The sequence below is a fragment of the Chiloscyllium plagiosum genome, unplaced genomic scaffold, assembly GCF_037043375.1.
Source record: "Chiloscyllium plagiosum isolate Xiang-an unplaced genomic scaffold, Cpla_swu_hap1 HiC_scaffold_1, whole genome shotgun sequence".
NCBI classification, from domain to species: domain Eukaryota; kingdom Metazoa; phylum Chordata; class Chondrichthyes; order Orectolobiformes; family Hemiscylliidae; genus Chiloscyllium; species Chiloscyllium plagiosum.
In genome coordinates this window covers 122,765,556-122,785,550 of record NW_028270139.1, presented here as the reverse complement: position 1 = coordinate 122,785,550, position 19,995 = coordinate 122,765,556, and the positions used below count along the sequence as shown (strand labels likewise).

At 42.5% G+C, this 19,995-nt stretch overlaps 1 protein-coding gene across 1 annotated transcript in view; it reads left to right on the top strand.

The window, feature by feature from the left end:
- oacyl (O-acyltransferase like) overlaps window positions 1–18,297 on the top strand; it is a 71,202-nt gene extending 52,905 nt beyond the window's left edge. Inside the window, exons 11-16 of the mRNA XM_043680107.2 lie at window positions 620–699; window positions 2,189–2,302; window positions 3,981–4,110; window positions 5,390–5,576; window positions 12,150–12,292; window positions 17,776–18,297. Coding sequence (XP_043536042.2) covers window positions 620–699; window positions 2,189–2,302; window positions 3,981–4,110; window positions 5,390–5,576; window positions 12,150–12,292; window positions 17,776–17,877 — 756 coding nt within the window. The 3' untranslated portion in view covers window positions 17,878–18,297. The remainder of the gene's footprint in view (window positions 1–619; window positions 700–2,188; window positions 2,303–3,980; window positions 4,111–5,389; window positions 5,577–12,149; window positions 12,293–17,775) is intronic.
- Window positions 18,298–19,995: the final 1,698 nt, after the last annotated feature.

Sequence of the window (19,995 nt, the reverse complement as noted above, 5' to 3'; positions counted from 1 at the left end):
TTTCATACAGTTTTCCTACAATCAGTTTTAAATTGGTATTGTTTATAGGAGGTCTTTTGGATGTTTGCAGCAGAATTTCTGTCTGGTTTATTGGTTCTGTCAGAATCCTATCACAGATCCTTGAAAAAGGTATGTAGTGTCACAGGGCATAGTACTGTATGACCATGCATTTTGCCATCTCATGGTGATCACCTATAGCCTGATTCGGCCAAAGATCTATCCATGCTGATAAGTCTTAATGCTCTTCATCTTCCCTTGGTCTCAATTGTAGTTCAGTGATATCCCTGATGGTGTCTGCTTGCAGTTTAGATGGCATCAGGTCATGCTCTCTGTAGATAATACAACTGGGTTCACAGGAATCCTATCTGACAAGATGTCCAAGATCTTCTGGGAACACCTGGAAAGATTGCCTCAACTGCTGTATGAGAGGGACTGAAAATTTCCCCTGAAACTTTTGGTGCTGGTTATGATGGGCCCCCAATATCAATTAATCCTTTGCTGTGCTCAAATTCCATTCTAAAAAAGATAGAGGGTTTCTTGACTAGGACATTTTGTGAAATGAAAGAAACCATTGCAGATTTATTATGACATAACTTACCAAGAAAAACTATGTTTGCAGTGCATGGGTTGGACATGGTACCTTGCAAATGACTTCCAGTTTTACATCACAACACCAGTTTTCATCTTTCTTCTTTACAAGTAAGTGTTATTATTTAGTGATTTACTGTTCCTGTTTTAAGAAAAACATTAAATGCCCAGTGGTTGTTGCCTTTTGCTCCCTGTTTTCCTGATTGGACACCTTTCGGTTGATAGATTTTGAGCATCACCTCAGATACTGGAGTGTTGATTTCAGTTACTTTGCAGAGCTCTGTTTACTCAACACTGGCAATCTCCCGCTTTATAGATAACTTGTCAGAGGGAGGCAAAATGATTCATACATATGGAGTCCTTATAAAATGCCCATTAAGGGGATGGGCAAAATTAGTATATGTGGCCAAGTAGAGTTAGATCAGTGGTTAACACTGCTGCCTCACAGCATCAGGTTGGGTTTGATTCCACTCCTGGGCTATTGTCTGTGTGGAGTCTGCAGCTTCTTCCCATGTCTGCGTGAGTTTCCTTTGGGTGCCCCAGTTTTCTCCCACAGTCCAAGACGTGCAGGTTAGGTGCATTGGTGAAGCTGAATTGCCCATAGTGTCCAGGATGTGCAGGCTGGGTGAGTTAGTCATTGGACATGCAGTATTACAGGGATGGGGTGGGTCTGAGTGTGGTGCTCTTCAGGGACTTGGTGTGGACTCGATGGACCAAATGACTTGCTTCTACACTGTAGTGATTCTAAAAAACCAGGGGCCATGGTTCCTGGGCCGATCTTCTGGCCATTATGGTCACAGATTACATAAATGAAACAGTGAAAGACAGGAAACAAACTTCAAACCACAACAGCAGAGGCAGTAGCTGTCCTGGCTGTTGGTTTGTAAGTCAAGAGTGCATCTCCCCTGCCACTTACTTTTGGGATGCCTCACTTCCACTTGCACCACTCAGGACCTGGCAGGCCAGTTCTGCTCCTTTCTTGGGACTGTGAGACCCTGCCCACTGCTTGTTTAATACTAGCAATGGAAGAATGAGCTGTTAAGCTGTTAAAATTGGCAATAGCATTAGAAGATCATCCATGAGTTATCTTGGAGTGGAGTTAGGAAGGCAGTGGGATCTCACTCACCCATCTTTATTCTTCATTAAATACTCAAGATGGGGGAGGACACAAGATTTGCCACAATTAGTTCTGTTGTGAAGTTCTGAAATGCATTTTCATGAACAAGCCATTCTTAAGTAATGCTTGGCACTAATTTTAAATTACTTCAAGAAGTCATAAGAATATCTGGTCGGCATGGACGGGTTGGACCAAAGGGTTTGTTTCCATGCTGTACATCTCTAATATTCAAATGGAATCTCACTAAAATATTTGGCTATTGGTTGAAAATCTAGCTGAGGGGTTTGATGCTGATACAGGGGGAGGGTCTGAGAAAATTATCTTTGTTAACTTGATTAGACTTTGGGTGACTTGACCTTAGAAGAATTTCTTCATGGTGTCAATCCATGGTGGAAAATAACTGTCTTTGCCATTGCTCACCAAGTTGAGTAGGATCCTTTTATGTTAAAGATTGGAAATATTAACTTCTCTGTCTGTTTTTAGGAATAGGTTGTTAATGATTGCCCTTGCAGGATTTCTGTTGTTGACTTGTTTCATTGTCACTGCTTTGATATCCTGGTTCTTCAAACTGCCAATAGGACTTCACTTTGATTCCAGGTAAGTGTTGAATCTAATATATTGTTATAGATCTAGGCATTAACCCTGGATCGATATACACCCAGAAGTTACTGTCAAAATATTGAAGGACTAAATGCTTGATGAGGTTACATGACATTGCTACATTTATTAATAGAAGTGATATCCTGTTTGCTTCTTAAGCTGGGGCGGCACGGTGGCGCAGTGGTTAGCACTGCTACCTCACAGTGCTAGAGATCTGGGTTCCATTCCCGCCTCAGGCAACTGTCTGTGTGGGGTTTGCACATTCTCCATGTGTCTGTGTGGACACCCTCTGGGTGCTCTGGTTTCCTCCCACAGTCCAAAAATGTGCAGGTTAGGTAAATTGACCATGCTAAACTGCCCATAGTGTTAAGGGAAGGGGTAAATGTAGGGGAATGGGTCTGGGTGGGTTGCTTTTCGGAGGGTCAGTGTGGACTTGTTGGGCCAAAGGGCCTGTTTCCACACTGTAAGTAATTTAATCTAATCTAAACTTTAGTCAGAGCTGCTCCTGTTCTACTGTCAGATCTCCATAAATGGGATTTCCATCCCTGGGAAGTAGGAGCAGATCTGAGATAACTCCTGGCTAATGTGTCCAATAAAGGAGCAGAAGGATGAATATCATTCAAGGGTATGAAACATTCAACTACTCAGATCACCAACAGTCATTTCCAGGAAACAATCTCACGTCATAGTCAACATAGAGCAGGGTTAAATGAATGAACAAGTGTACAAATTAAGAACAGGTGAAGGACATTCAGCCCTCTAACCTGCTCCATATTCAAATGTTCATAGCTGATCTGATCATATCACATTCCTGCCTCTCAGAAGTAAACTTTCACCCCCTTGGTATTCAAAAATCTATCTTATTCATTGTTAAAAGTTTTTCAAGACTCTGCTTCCACTGCTTTTTGAGGCTATTTTGGAGTCACATGATGTATACCTCATATATGAGCTTCTGCTTTCTAGTTTACTCAAATGAGCTGAATTTTTAAGCCTGGATGGTAAAGGGCAAGTATAGAATTTTATGTCACTGGTCAGCCAGTTCCTAGGCACAACTGCCTGGTGTCATTTTCCTGAAGGTGGGATGAAGGATGGGATAAGTAAGATGACTGAATGACCATATAAGATGGAGAAGAGGGCAGCTTCTAGAGGTGACATCCTGTGACAGATGCACAATCCCCCAAAAATCTCAGAATATGGCCATTTCTGAAGCAGCCCCATCAATGCTGCACCAAACTTTAGTTCCTAAAACAGTCTATAGAATCACCTCTTGATGGCTGTTCTGGTTATAAAGGTAAGAGAGAGAGACAGAGAGAGCCAAGCCTTAAATGGGATTCAAAGGAGATCTATGACACTAATTTTTTGTATGGTAAGCCCGAGGTGAGAAGAAACTTGGGCCATTTATTTAGTCCTGAAAGGAGATGGCTAAGAAATCACCTCATGCAGTAAATAAGAAATAAAATGTTATGGAAAGTGTAAATCTTGAAAACTACTGCAAAGTAAACTATAATAGTGTTACAAGAGGATTAGGATCTATCTTGAAGTCACACATGCATGAAGACATTGAAAGTTTTGAACAAAATGAATCGGAATGTTCCCGCTGAGAATTAATTTGATAACATTGTTTTAAAATTCATTTAAGTTTTGTTACTAAACATGATTTTATATTTGTCTTCAGACTGCTTACATATGGGGTTTACAACATACAATACTACGTAAAGCCTTATTGCCGCTATGGTCCATTTTTAATTGGAATTATGTTGGGCATTTTATTGCATCACAGAGAAACATCTTTGCTGAAAACCAAGGTACGTATTGTGTTGCGTGGTGGTAAAAACTTGAAAATATGTATCTGTTTGTAAGGAACTGGGATATTCACTTAAAGCTGACCTATAAATGGTTAAATTCTAAAGCTTTGTGGTTATATGATGTGTACATTGCAGGTGGACTAGCAGTTTTGAGAATGCAGTCTCAGGGTTTGGCTCAATACTCCAATCACCCTTCCATCAATTACAACACAGGGGTGCAGTAACTTGATTGCCATGGCATCCTGTGTAAATCCCCCTAAATGTTGCAAGCAGTTAGTTTGCTGCCTGGATATCACTATTTTGCCCAAAACAAACATATAGGCATATAACAGCAAAGTCACAATTTAACAAAATTTATTTTATAACTAAAAACATGTCATTGGATAGGGGGTAACACTTCAATTTTGTCCAATCACCTATACATTTGTTATTATATCAATACTTGTTTGGTCGTTGCTCCTCTGACCTTCATTCAGCTACAAATATTACATATTACTCCCACAGTCCATATACTTTCTATAATGGTCACAACATCAAGATCGCTAAAGCTGCCAACACCATCCTCTGTGATCATTATCTTGGAATGCTATCCTTTCTTATGTCCTTAACTTCCACCAGTCACTCAAAATCCGATCACCTTCCCTCTATTGGGTCACACACCTAATGATTTTCTTGAAAAAGACAATTACACAAATCAAAGTAGATAAAAATGGGCCAGCATGGCATGCAGCCTAAACCATTAATGTAACTCAGAAGTTACGTAGTAATATGCTGACAGTGGGATCCATTTAGAATCCTAGTAGTCACCATTCAAGATTCCACATAGTTGGAAACAGGACCGACTTCAGCAATTCTTTACATTCTCTCTGACCTGTGAAAGCTCCACACAATATATCATATTTAAATACCTCATTTATAGAACAGCACATCGTTGCCCTGGCAACATTTTCCAGTTTGAACATACCCCTGTATACACTTGGATCCTTGACTTTGGCTTTCTGTATATGCCGTCTCCCTCTGCTCCTGCAATAGCACGAGAATCTTCAACTATCTCAGTCCACTTCTGGAAATCTTCCTTAAACTTTTCCAGCTCACAACCTCCCTACCTGCTTTCCTGAAATCTTCCATATGACCAAACCTTCAGTGTCCTGCTCTAATATTCTCATAAAGGCTCAGTGTCCATTCCTTTTCTCTGTAATGTTCCAATGAGTGCTGATTAATGTTAAATGGAAATTATCATTACTGCTCATTGATGACAGTGAAATACTTTCTTTTCCAGGCTTCTGTTGTTGGTGGTTGGCTGTGCTGTCTGGGCACCATGATTGCTGTGATAGCATTAGGCTATGCTCTAGATGATTCAACTGAAACCTACTCTGTTCTTCCTGTGCTGTATCAGGCACTACACAGATCTGCATGGGCTGCTGCGGTTGGATGGATCATACTTGCATGTGAAGAAGGATATGGAGGTATAATTCTTTAGTAGCAGTGAGTTTCAGACAGCCCTTGGAACATTTTACAATTGTCAAAGGTTTTTCAAAGATGTCTTCAGACTTTCTCTATTGATTCACTGGACAACATCTGTGATTCCCTGCAAGGGCATCTGGCAGAGGCCTTTTCTCCAAAGGAACAAGAATGAGTCCATTTGAACCGTACTAATGCACCTCCTGATAACTATATTGAGTGGGATTGATAGTATTGGGAACAGATTGCATTGATATAATGCTTAACTGGGGAAACATTGAAAGAAATGTTCCAGAGTCAAAGTCGGGTAGATTGAGAATAAATAAAGTTTTACTGACATTTACGAAGCAAGTTGCAAAATCACATAAGGTTTAAGGAAATACTTTTCAAGCATAGGATCAGCATATTAAAAGCAGAGTTCAGGGAGGTGTATTTAGATGGAAGTTACAATGTGACAACAGGGCAACGACGTGAAGGGAGTTTAAAACAAGGCTGATTGACATCCAATCTCGGATGGGCTACAGTTTCCTCCATTTAAAAACCGGAAAGACCGAAGACATTTAAATTGCAGCTAGCTTTGTGGATTTGGACTGATAATGTGCCTACCCAACTGATCAACTCTTGTGGGTTGTAACACAGCTTTCTAAGAGTTACTCAATCACAGTCCGGAGCAGGAACCTTAGGGATTTTTGTTTTCCTAGTTCAGGTGTGTTGAGAGTAATTCCTTCCCATCGTGGTTGCAACCTTCCAAAACCAAAGCATTATACTTTATGTGGATTGTCTTCATACTAGGTAGAACATAAAGTAACAGAATCAATTGTGCCTGTTTTTCTGCCCTAAAGTTTACATCATATAGATTTTAGAAAGGCCTTGTGCTAATACAATTTTTCATGAAGCCTGGCAGGCTACACAGTTTATATCAGAATCTGAAGTCGATCTACCACAGTTGACAGAGTTTACAATGGTGGCTACTCTGCTATTTTTCACTACAGAGATCAAACTATCAACAGTGAGGTATACACTGCCAGCCATCACCAGGCCAGTGAAAGACAGAGAACAGTGTTAAACCAGAATCATTTTATTCAATGTTATTGCATTTGTAGCTTTCTGAGAAAATAGAGTTTTAATGCATTTCTAAAAAAGAAACCTAAATTCATAAGAAATATTCTAGTCAACTGACCTATTAAAAAAAATTCTCATTTACTGTTAAATGGGAACTGAGTAATGAGTATGAATGTGGTACCTGTCACAATCAGATTGCACCTAGAAACAAGGCAATGCTTGATGCACTCCATGTGTGTGCAAACATCTACTGAATGCTGGCAGCCTTTAATGTCAGCTTTAAGGTCAAATCCTGTTTTGGACTCTTTGAGATGGTTAAGAATGGAACTTGTGTGTACGCAATAAACCACGTATATAATGTGAAGACTAAAAGAAAATGACAGGATGACTTAATTAATAATTGGGGCAGTTTTAGTCACTTTTTTTCTACTTCACCAAGATGTGTGCAAATTGGGACTTCTGTAGTGCAGGTGAAGAACTCTAACAGCTTGTCACCTGCAGGAACATGAGTAATGCAAAAATAATTAGATGCAGTAGTTCCTTAAATCACACTCCCAGATGAGACTGTTACTTTTATTCTAAAATCCTGTTAAGGACTAAAAACTTTTTTTTGTTAAAGTGGACAAATGGAAAACAAAGGCACGTAGAGAATGAAAATGAGATTTCACAGTTTCGAACAAGCTAAACTTTACTATACAAGGTTAGAAAAGTTAGATGATCTATTATGTCTGAATATGAATATATATAAAACTCAGACTCAAAAATTGGGATGAACATGAGGTGATTATTGAGTGACAGTCATACTGTAGTTTAACACCCGACAGACTGGACTTTAAGTGGTTGATGCAGCCAAAACCGATTCTACCTAAATACTGATAATGAGTCACCAAATGTCATTACAGCTTTGTCTCCCATTTGGCCATTTCCAATTCTTCATTTTCAAAGACCTCGTCCTGGAACATATGAGCATTTGTTTTGGTTTGATTTCTTCTGCTGAGACTGCATCCCATTGAACTTCTGAGACTGCATTACAGCACCCATCAGCAAAGTTGCTTTGAAAAGGTTGGAGTGCATCATGACAATGCCTCTACTAATCAGAGTCTACTTGTCAGCCAATCAGCAATCTCATGTCTTGCATTATGAATATTGTTTTTTTCCTAGGAATTTGTATTCTTGTGAAATGTCCTGATGAATGCAAGTTAGAAAGCTTTGTCAGTATGTCTTTTTTTCAATAATTTTCATGTTCTGTGCAATCAAACCATTTGTAAACATTTAATTGTTTTCCAAGTTTATTAGAGGTATTATTTAATTGCAATTCTTAAACAAAATTGGGTGGCATGGTGGCACAGTGGTTAGCACTGCTGCCTCACGGCGCCAGAGACCCGGGTTCAATTCCCGCCTCAGGCAACTGTCTGTGTGGAGTTTGCACATTCTCCCTGTGTCTGCGTGGGTTTCCTCCGGGTGCTCCAGTTTCCTCCCACAGTCCAAAGATGTGCAGGTCAGGTGAATTGGTCATGCTAAATTGCCTGTTAGGTGAAGGGGTAAATGTAGGGGAATTGGTCTGGGTGAGTTGCTCTTTGGAGGGTCGGTGTGGACGTATTGGGCCGAAGGGCCTGTTTCCACACTGTAAGTAATCTAATCTTAAAAAAAAAGTGGGTGGCACGCTGGTTAGCACTGCTGCCTCACAGCACCAGAGACCCGGGTTCAATTCCAGACTCAGGCGACTGACTGTGTGGAATTTGTGCATTCTCCCCGTGTCTGTGTGGGTTTCCTCCGGGTGCTCCGGTTTCCTCCCACAGTCCAAAAATGTGCAGGTTAGGTGAATTGGCCATGCTAAATTGCCCGTAATGTTAGGTGAAGGGATAAATGGGAGGGTCGCTCTTCGGAGGGTCAGTGTAGACTTGTTGGGCCGAAGGGCCTGTTTCCACACTGTAAGTATTCTAAACTGCAATAACTTTCTTTCAATGAGAGATCAAGGTGAACAGTCAAGACCCCTAGAATAGGAGAATAGTAAACTTGAAAAGTTGAGCAGGGATAAAGTAGCAAATTGAAAAATAGGATGTCAGAATTTTGCATGTCTATAACTTGTTCAAAATGAGGGAAGCTGAAGAATGGGCATTGAATAAGTCTGAAACCCTTAGAAAGAATTAAACTATAGAGTTCAATAGTAGTAAAAGAAGGAGGAAGAGTTTATGGAGTGACACATTTGAAATGTCGGTGCAACATGAAAGGAAGGCTCAGATGGGTATAGTCATAGTAAAATAAATGAATATGAGATGGAAGCACAAGAGACAGAGGGAAGCAAAAGAGTAATTGTTTGTCAATTTGCAATTTTTTTCCTCATAACTTCTCAAAGAGAACTGCATTAAAATGACTACAGATACAAAAAAAGCTATTCAGACTTGGTATATCCATGGCCTGCTGCTTCTTGTCTTGGACATAGAGCTGAACCTTGCCAGCAAGCCTGACGTGTACCTATCTTTCTTCTGGCGGGCCCACCACTCGCGCTGTACATCCAGCGGGTCAGCGGGCTCCCAGCCTGAGCGAAGCATAGCCTTAATAAGTGTCTTATTCTTGTCGGCTATAAAACGGGTAAGGGAACCCTCTGGCCCCCAATCTAGGTCTTTGGCCGCGCTCCCACCCATGGTAGGGGCGCAGCGGGTGCAACTTAACAGAAGCTAATTTAAAATAAAGCTAGCAGGCTTGCTAGGGATGTCGCTGGCACTGGCTTATTAATCTTCCAGCCGGGGAGTCCACCCCCTTCAAGTCGAACCCTAGCCCCGCGGATCAACCTGGGCAGGGGGGGAATAGTTACATATGGGGCGCGTGGCGATTTCCGAGCGCGCAACCCCGGGTTTTCGTGAGTCTCTCTCTCACCGCCTGATGTTCAGCGGCCGTGTGTACCCCACAAATACTGGGCGTGAACCAGGGGCCCGAGTGCAAGGGGGGGGGGGGAGTCAGACCTAACCGCGCCTGATCCTACAGAGGCCAATACCTCGGGACCGCGAGGTCAATGGGCAGAGTGTATAACCACCGGTTGGCCCAAAGGCCCGCGTCTCGGGCTGGTTTGGAGGACTTCTCTTCTTGTAGCGCGCGTAGACCTCCCAGCCTCTACCGCGTACGCAAAGAAAGCGCTCAAACCAGGCTCAACGTACAATGGGGTCCCCTAACTCCCACTGCAGAGGTCAACCAGGAAGGCTTGTTTGGTCGGTTTTTAAACAGGAGGGTCAATCTGTCGGGGTCTTGTATCTAAAGTCGTCGGTCCAAGGATAGTCCGTCAGTCACAGTAGCACATTGACAATAAATGACAATAATAATCACGCACACTTTTACTAGTGTTCCGCGACCCCAATCACCCACCCGCGAAGGATCACTCACACACACACACTTTTAAAGAGTACTCTACCGTTACACGACTGCCGGACTCACTCTGTTCACAGGTTCAGATAACGGCCGGCAGTGAAGTCCCTTGCGGGGCACTGGGAGACTTTTATGCGAGAAGTAAAAGAGTAAAGATACTCCCCCAGTGCCGTCGCAGGGATCCAGCAGCCGTCGTTAACCAGGAAGAAGCCCCCAATTGTTAGCGCGGATAAAATGATATCAGTCCGAGCCCAGAGTGCGGTTCAACAATCGGTAACGTTTATTACTGCAGTAACGCCGGCGGAGGTCAACCGAGGTTCGAATCTCGGCTGCTCTGCTGTTTCCGCGCGCAGCTTCATATTATATACTTTTAGTTGTCAGGATGTGTGGGATTTGAGGATGAATGGTTCCCCATCATCACTGGAGTAGGTGCGAATGGCTGTTTCCTGCCATCCCAGGAGAGTTGCAGGGCACGCACAATAGGGTGCTAATTAGTTTATGTAAAACGGGTCCAGGTATTATCTGCTTGTCTCTCTCTGTGAGGGCAGGGGCTAGCACCCCCCTTTGTTCCCTTGGGGTGTTGGTGTGTATTGGTCTATCCGTACCTGTCTGGTGGATGCCTGTCCTTTGTGTCAGAATGGCTCCGTATCGATGGGTATGTGTGTTTCAGTCAGTTTCTTGATGTGATTAGGAGATGGGTTTCCATATTTAATTAATCCCAGAGTTTTGGCCCATGAGTCATAGGTAATGTTGGTCTAGTGTGGATTCTATCTGTCCTCTGTCTCCTATCTCCCAGTCACGTGGGCAGACCGGCAGCTGCTGAGTTTTTGTGGGTTTAAAACACAAAAATGAATTCTTATCGTTTCCTGATGTAGGCATAGTCCCGTGGCAAATGCGGGGCGGCTCTGATGCCCGCTTGCAGACTTTGGTTTTATTTATTTTTCATATATAGCACACATACAAAATACATACTCTCAAGGTGATGATAGCATTTAATTACTTTAATCACATAATCTGGATGGCTGGATTCTTATTTTTTTCAAAAGAGGGTATTGTTAAGGTGGATGTGAAGAATTCATGAAGTGGCTATAAAACTAAAGGACAGTCTCATGTTAAAAGGAAGTGGATAATTCCCAAAAAGGACTAAAATGGCTTTCAGATAATCAACCAAGATTAAGGTAAAGAAATCTGCATGATTGGAGGCACGACCAAGAGAAACGAGGCCAGTTCCAAGCCCCCTCACTAAATCTTGCTCCTGGGATTCCTGGTGTTGGCAAAATGAATTGTCTCAATTGGAGAAATCAGCTGAGAACCAGGGCCTGAGCATGGGAAGCGAAACAATATGGACAAGTGCTTTTGCTTCTGACTGCCAAACTGTTACATCAGCTGGAAAATATACTGTGTGCATAGCCAATAGGTATGGACATTCCCATAAAGAATAAAAGACAGGGAGCACTGCCTCAGCAGAGGGCTATTGACATTACAAAATTGGGTTTCAAGAAGGGTCAGCAAAACAGAAGAAGGGGAAAGAAAATATAAGGTAGAAGAAATGAAAAATAAAAGTCTCATATTGTCAAATATTCTGAATGGTTTAACTTCAATCTCATCTTGCATCGATTAACGAGGGAATCAGTAGTCATCAGGAATGGGTGGGAATGTGGGTTTGAGGCCATTATCAGATCATGATGTGAACGTGCTGGTGTTGGATTGGGGTGGACAAGGTCAAAAGTCACACAACACCAGGTTATAGTCCAACAGGTTTATTTGAATTCACAAGTTTTTAGAGCACTGCCCTTTCATCACTTCACCTGAAAGTTAGCTGAGTTGGCTGAACAACTAGTTTGCAATGCAGAGTGATGCCAACAGTGTGGATTCCGTTCCTGCAACTAGCTAAAGTTACCATGAAGGACACTCCTTCTCAACCTTGCCCCTCGTCTGAAGTGTGATGACCCTCAGGTTGAACCACCACCAGTTCTCCCTCTCTGATGAGAGTGTTGCTCTGTGACTGGCAACTTTATTTCAATTTGGAAATATAATGCATGTTTCAATAAGGAATGAAAATCAGTATGTGTAATTGGTAGTCTAATATCCACTGAAACCCTTGACTAAATTCTAATAAGCTTTCTAACTGAATTTTCTATTAATTTTCCCCTTAGGTTTTATTCAAAGTTTGTTATCCAGCAAGCTATGGATCCCACTCGCCAATCTCAGTTATGCCTGTTTTCTCATACATCCTGCTGTCATAAGTATTTATAATGGGCTTCAGGAGACACTCCTGCATTATACAGACATCAACATGGTGAGTAATCCAAGAATTTCCCTTGATTTAATATCAGGAATATTCAAGGACAGTCAGTATGAGACTGCAGCAGAGCAAGACAAAGGTGGAGTGAGTATACTGATTGTATTGTTGGAAATATTGGCTCAAAGTGGAAACAGGGAGACAGATACTTTAACAAGAGTTTACTGCAAGAAGTAAACTCTTCAGGGTGAGAGGTGAGTGGGAGATTAGGAAAAGTGTGGTTGATGTGCAGTGAGACCAGTGATAGAGTGAGGTCACAAACGAAAGCCTGAAGAAAGTGCAGGAAAAGAAGTTAATAGGTGAATAGGACTGGTGAACATTTCTAACCTTTAAAGTAAAGTAAGGTCTTCAGCTTCTGTTTCAGTCTCCAGTGTTTTCCTTTTCTAGTTCTTAAAAATATCTATTTAAGTATTTGGTTGATACAGGTGATGTTTCTACCTTTTAGTTTTCAAACTAGAAATATTACAATGAAGTGTAAAGAGCATGGAATATTGAGTAATTAATTTATAATTAAAATTAGAATTAGAATTTATTGTCATGTAAAATCAACTACAGGGATAGAGGAGTACAGTGAAAATTGCACAAAGTCACCATTCTCCGGCACCATCTGAGATACAAAGGTACTTATGCACAAACTCTCAGCTACAAAGTAGAAAAGTTAAGAAATAAAATGAAAAGTTCAACATTACAGTCCTTCTCAAGTGCCATAGGCCTGCATCTGGGCTCTTCATCCCGACACTGAGACCATCGTCAACATGAAACAGCCAGCAAACCTCGAGCTCTGCAGCCGCAGAACCATGGCGCCTTTCTTCAACGCCATCTTTCCCCGACTGATGCCACCAAATTGAGTCTGTACTGGGATTGAACTTGGCAATTCAGCCATCACTGAAACTGCTGGGATCTGCACTGGGCCCAAACTCGCCTCCCTCCACCAAACCTTGCCTCCGTCACATTGGACACTTTGATGTTTCCCAAGCTCTCCCTGGAAAATAAGTAAGGTTAAAGTTTTTTTTTAAAAAAAGCAGAGAAAAGAAAAAGGTAACAGCAGAAAGAGCAGCTGATCTCTGGCCACCTGGGCTCAGTCCCACACATACTGCTACACTGCTGCCATTTTGACTGGCTTCAATTGGAATTCACATTGGGCCTCAACTCGCTACCACTGATGCCTTCTGAGGAACAGTGGTAAGTAGAAAGGGAAAAAACAAGAAAGGAAAAAAGAAGTCATGAAACGAATGGAGTGGACGACTTCTGGCTCAGAGCCCTATTCCATCATTTTGAAATCTGTGACTGTTTGAGAGGACCCTCTGTATTCCTGATGAAGGGCTTTTGCCCGAAATGTCAATTCTCCTGCTCCTTGGATGCTGCCTGACCTGCTGCGCTTTTCCAGCAACACATTTTTCAGCTCTGATCTCGAGCATCTGCAGTCCTCACTTTATCCCACTGTTTGAGAGGGTCAATACTGAAAGAGTACTGCAATGTCGGAGAGTCAATACCGAGAGAGTGCTACACTGTCAGAAGGTCTGTACTAAGGGACTGCCACACTTTCAAAGGATCAGTACTGAGAGAGTGCAATACTATCAGGGAGTCAGTACTGAGAAAGTGCTGTACTGTCAGAGGGTCAGTACTGAGGGAGTGCAGCACTGTCGAAGGGTCAGCACCAAGGGAATGCTGCACTGTTGGAGGGTCAGAACTGAGGGAGTGCCACACTTTCAGAGGGTCGGTACTGAGGGAGTGCTGCACTGTCGGTGAGTCTGTACTGAAAGAGTACTGCACTGTTGGAGGGTCAGGATTGAATGTTGCAATGTTGGAGATGCAGTATTGTGGGAGTGCCACACTTTCAGAAGGTCAATATTCATGGAGTGCCAAACTTTCAGAGTGTCAGTACTGAGAGAGTGACACAGTTTCAGAGGGTCAGTACTGTGGGAGTGCTGCATTGTCGGGGAATCATTACTGAGAAAGTGCTGTACCATTGGAGGGTAAGTACTGAGGGTATGCCGCACTGTCGGAGGATCAGCTCTGAGGGAGTGCTGCAACATCAGAGAGTCAGTAATGTGGGAGACCCGCACTGTCAGAGGGTCAGTATTGAGGGAGCACTGCACTGTCAGAGAGTCAGTACTGAGGGGAGTGCTGCACTGTCTTGAGTCAGTACTGAGGGAGTGCTGCACTGTCAGAGGGTCAGTACTGATGGAGTGCTGCAATGCCAGAGGGTCAGTACTTAGGTAGTGTTGCACTGTCAGAGACTCAGTTCTGAGGGAGTGCTGCACTGTTGAAGAGTCAGTACTGAGGGAGTGGTGCACTATTGGTGATTCAATACTGAGGGAGTGCTGCACTGTCAGAGGGTCAGTACTGAGGGAGTGCTGCACTGTAGGAGCGCCTGTGCTGTGGGAATTCTGCACTGTTGAGTATCAGTAGTGGGGGTGACCTGCACTGTTGGAGACTCACTACTGAGGGAGTGCCGCATTAGATTAGATTACATTACAGTGTGGAAACAGGCCCTTCAGCCCAACAAGTCCACACCGACCCACTGAAGCGCAACCCACCCATACCCCTACATTTACCCCTTACCTAACACTATGGGCAATTTAGTATGGCCAATTCACCTGACCTGCACATCTTTGGACTGTGGGAGGAAACCGGAGCACCCGGAGGAAACCCACGCAGACACGGGGAGAATGTGCAAACTCCACACAGTCAGTCGCCTGAGTCGGGAATTGAACCCGGGTCTCTGGCGCTGCGAGGCAGCAGTGCTAACCACTGGGCCACCGTGCCGCCCACTTGTTGTAGAGTCAGTACAAAGGGACTGCCACAATGTCTGATGTTCACTACTGAGACAGTGCTCCACTGTCAGGGGGTCAGTACTAAGCGAGTGTTGCACTTGCAAGGGTCAGTACTGAGGGAGTGCTGCACTGTGGGAGAATCAGTACTGAGGGAGTGCAGCAATGTTGGAGGGTCAGTACTGAGGGAATGCTGCATTGTCAGAGGTGCAGTACTAAGTGATTGCTGCATGGTTGGAGGGTCAGTACTTAGGGAGTGGTGTAAAGTCAGATGGTTAGTACTGTGGGAGTGCCGCACTGTCAGAGTGTCAGTATTGAGGGTTTGCTGCACTGTTGGAGGGTCAGTACTGAGGGAGTGCTGCACTGTCGGAGAATCAGTACTGAGAGAGTGCAGCAATGTCGGAGGGTCAGTAATGAGGGAGTGCTGCACTGTCAGCGAGTCAGTACTGAAGAATTGCCGCATGTTGGAAGATCTGTACTGAGGGAATGCTGCACTGTCAGAAGGTCAGTACTAAGGGAGTGGTGCACTATCGGAGAGTCAGTACTGAGGGAGTGCTGCACTGTCTGGAGTCGGTATTGAGGGAGTGCCGCAATGTCAGAAGGTCAGTCCTGAGGGCGTGCTGCACTGTCAGAGGATCAGTACTGAAGGAGGGTCGGTACTGAGGAAGTGCTGCACTGTCATAGGGTCAGTACTGAGGGAGTGCTGCACTGTCAGAAAGTCAGTACTAAGCGAATGTTGCACAGTTGGAGGTGTAATACTGAGGGAGTGCTGGACTGTTGGAGGGTCAGCACTATGGGATTACTGCACTGTCTGACGGTGAGTACTGAGGGCTTGTGGCACTGTCAAAGCATCAGTACTAAGGGAGTGCTGCCCTGTCGAAGGGTCAGCACTGAGGGTGCACAGCACTGTCAGAGGGTCAGTAATGAGGGAGTGCTGCACTTTCGGAGGATCAGTACTGAGAGAGTGCTGCACTGTCAACGGGTCATTACTGAGGGAGTGCTGCACTGTCCGAGAGCCAGATCTGAGGGAGTGCTGCACTGTCGGAGAGTCGGTACTGAGGGATTGCTGAAATGTCAGAAGATCAGTACTGAGGGAGTGCTGCACTGTCAGAGGATCAGTGCTGAGTGAGTGCTACACTGTCAGAGGGTCTCTATGGAGGGAGTGCTGCACTTCGGAGAGCCAATACTGCAATGCTTGAGTTGCTGCCTTCATTAAACTGAGCCCCCATTAGATCTAAAAGATCTCACAAATTAATTTGGCAAACAAATTGGGAGTTTTCCTGATGCACTGGCCAGCACATATTCACCATTCACTGCAACTAAAACCAGATTGAACTTCTTGGTGCTTGTGGACCCTTGCTGGGCATAAATTACAACAGTGGCTATGTTTCAAAAGTACTTTGTTGACTGTAAAGCAGTTTGAGACATTCTGAGGTTGTGAGAGGTGCTATACAAATGCACCTTATTTACTTACAGCGAATATTCCTGACAATAAAGTACATGTAGATTGGGTGAGAGCAATAATCTGTTAACCTATAACCCTCTCAATGTAAAAGATCATACAATTTAGACTGTCTTACAATAATATTAATTGAAACAATGATCATTCTTTTGATTGTTTAAAACGATTCATTTCTAAGCAATTAAAGAAAAGCGCATAAAGATTATAATAAATCCCTGACAAATCTGGATCTGGACTGTTGGTTTTCCCTGACATTAGTGTAAACAATGCAAAGGATTAGGGAATTTACAATTCAAACTGCATTCAGTGCAACTTGCCTTTTCACAGTCTTGAGCACTAGCTGTAAAGTTATTGTACTACCCACCAAATTAGTGACCCTCCTGAGGTGCACTAATTACCGATGGCAATTTCCCCTAATTACACTGCCATTGCAACTTCATCTTCATCTTCTGAAACTTTTCAAAGATTTGAAGTTGGAACTTTTGGCAGAAGGTATGTTTTGAATAATTTGATTTTAAAATGAAGTGAATGACCCATAGTTCCCTCGTGTAAATAGAATGTAGTCTCATACTTTTTTGAAAGTAATTTTCAGTAACTTAAAAGCAGGTTACTCACAGAAGCTGAGTTGACATTTTGATTTGAAATGTTTTTCATGAACCCACTTTCAGTTATATTCAAAATGTCTCACGTTAGCACTCATATATAGCAAGAGATGTTATTTAAAGAAAATGTTGGCTTAAAAATATTTTAAAATGCTGTCATATTGTGCTGATTGACAGTTGGTTTGTTTACTATGATGTGTAAGTAAATGCGAGTTGATGCATGCATTTTGTGGTTGCTTAGAGATACAAAATTGTTTTTAAAACCGGTACAATTTTGAATGAGGAACCTTACTCCAGAATTACAAGATTATAGAAACTTGAAGTTTTGAAAACATACATCATTCTAGATCTATGACCCTCAGTGTTATGTAATGCATGGTTAATAGTTTTTTTTTCTAATATTTTGTATCATGAATGTCCTCAGAGCTGTATGTTCATCATTATAGTGTTTGCAATCAGGATTTTCACTGTTCTTCCAGTAAAATTACAATGACAGAGTTGGCATGGTGCTGAATGAATTTCCAACTTAATAATCAACACAATATGCAGACATTAACTTGTTGAGAGAGTCTTTTCTTCAAATGGTATGTCTAATTATTCAATATTTATGGCCAAAAATTTTTATCTCTTCTCTTTTCCCAGCTTTACCTCTTCATAGGTCACACAATTCTGGCACACATTCTAGGACTGCTGCTGTGCATACTCATTGAAAATCCTCTTCAACTGTTAAGAAAATACTTCTGATTATGCAATTCTAGAGAGCTCCAATCACACCCACAATATATTCTCACCTGAAGATCCAACATTTTGATTTTGTCTTCAAGATTATAATGTAGTCTTTAAGGCTCAACACTTAAATATCTCATTCTTTGATAACATAACCAAAGATAATTTTTAATACTTCTGTACTTTTTGAAACTGTTTAAGAAAAGGTGACCAACAAAGTGTATTTGGCACAAGGTTTATGTCTTAGTCTGTATTAGAACTGTCCAAGTCTTATTATCTATGAACCATTCTTATTGAGATGCATGCTACTCACTTAAATTCATTTGTTAATGAAACACTGCTCAGGATTGATTTTTATGTACATGACGAGTTATATGTTAATTTTCTGGTAAAATTTACTGCATAAAAACTTATTTTATAAGCTTTGAATTATACCCTCGGGAAAACACTAGTAAATAAAATTGCTACTTTAGATGTAGAAACATGGATCATGAGAAACTGATTCCTGTTCATTGGGCATTTGATATTGTTACTCAATAAACCCATGTAAAATGTGTATGTGCATATAAGTAGATATATATGCTGTAGTTATAAGCACTGAAATCAGATTTAACAGCTTCACAGTGCATAAGAAGTTTACTCAAGATGAATGCTTCCTCAAATTATTTCCCAACATAATTCCATTTTCATAGATCAGAGAATCCCTACAGTGTGGAAGCAGACCATTGAACCCATCAAGTCCTCTCTGACCCTCTGAAGGGCATCCCACCCAGATGCAACCCCCTTACCCTATCTATGTAACCCTGTATTTCCCATGGCCAACCCACCCAGTCTGTACATTCCTGGACGCTATTGGCAATTTAGAATGGCCAATCCACCTACGCTGCTCATCCTTGAAATATGGGAGGAAACTGGAGCACCCAGAGGAAGCCCACACAGAGACAGGGAGAATGTGCAAACTCCACAGAGTCACCTGAGGGTGGAATTAAACACAGGCCCCTGGCGCTGTATGGTGACAGTTTTAACCCTTAAAAATTAATATAATCCCAGATGCCAACGAAAACAAAAAGCATGATGATAATATTTGGCATGTAATTATTAAAGTTTGTATAAGCTTTGTATGATCAGGAAGGTGAGATCACATCCAGAGCGAGATGCAGCCTGAGTGAACATATGGTTTGGGAAATTTGAGAACGACATGGGAATTCAGTGCCGAGGGACAAAGAGGTGCTTTTTTCTTGCTTCTTTTTGGCTCATAGTTTGTGAGGTTTTATTTGAAAAAAGGATAAATTCAAGCTCAGGATCAGCAACCAAGCACAAAACTTTAAGTTCATTTGTTGATAATAACAACTAATTTGATTCTCTGTTGTGGGTTACTTTCAGATTGAAGAGAAGTAGGAGAAATATTTACAGGTTACAAACTAAAAGACTGATATAAATTGTTTAAAAGTAAAGTTGAGAACTAAGTGGGCGGCACAGTGGTTAGCACTGCTGCCACACGGCACCAGAGACCCGGGTTCAATTCCCGCCTCAGGCGACTGACTGTGTGGAGTTTGGGCATTCTCCCCGTGGCTGTGTGGGTTTCCTCCGGGTGCTCCGGTTTCCTCCCACAGTCCAAAAAATGTGCAGGTTAGGTGAGTTGGCCATGTTAAATTTCCCATAGTGTTAGGTGAGGGGGTAAATGTAGGTGAATGGATCTGGGTGAGTTGCGCTTCAGCTTGTCGGTGTGAACTTGTTGGGCCGAAGGGCCTGTTTCCACACTGTAACTAATTTAATCTCACCTAATTAAAATAGAGATGCTGCGACATACATTGTGTTGTATCGTCATGGTGTGGGAGCTAATGGACCCCATTGTGGTTCGTGGTGACCACATCTATAGCAAGTGTTGGTTGATTGAAGAACTCCAGCTCAGACTTAACGAGCTGGGGTCTGTGCTTCAAACACTGTGACACATTGGGGAAGGGGCGATTTATGCTGTGTTTCAGGAGGCAGTCACAACACTTAGATTAACTACCTCTGGGCAGGACGGTGTGACAATGAATGAAGCAGGTAGAGGAATCCGGGAAGTAGTATTCAAGGAGCCTTAGTTCTTGAGTTTGTCTAACTGGTTAGAGATTCTTGCTCCCTGTGTCAATG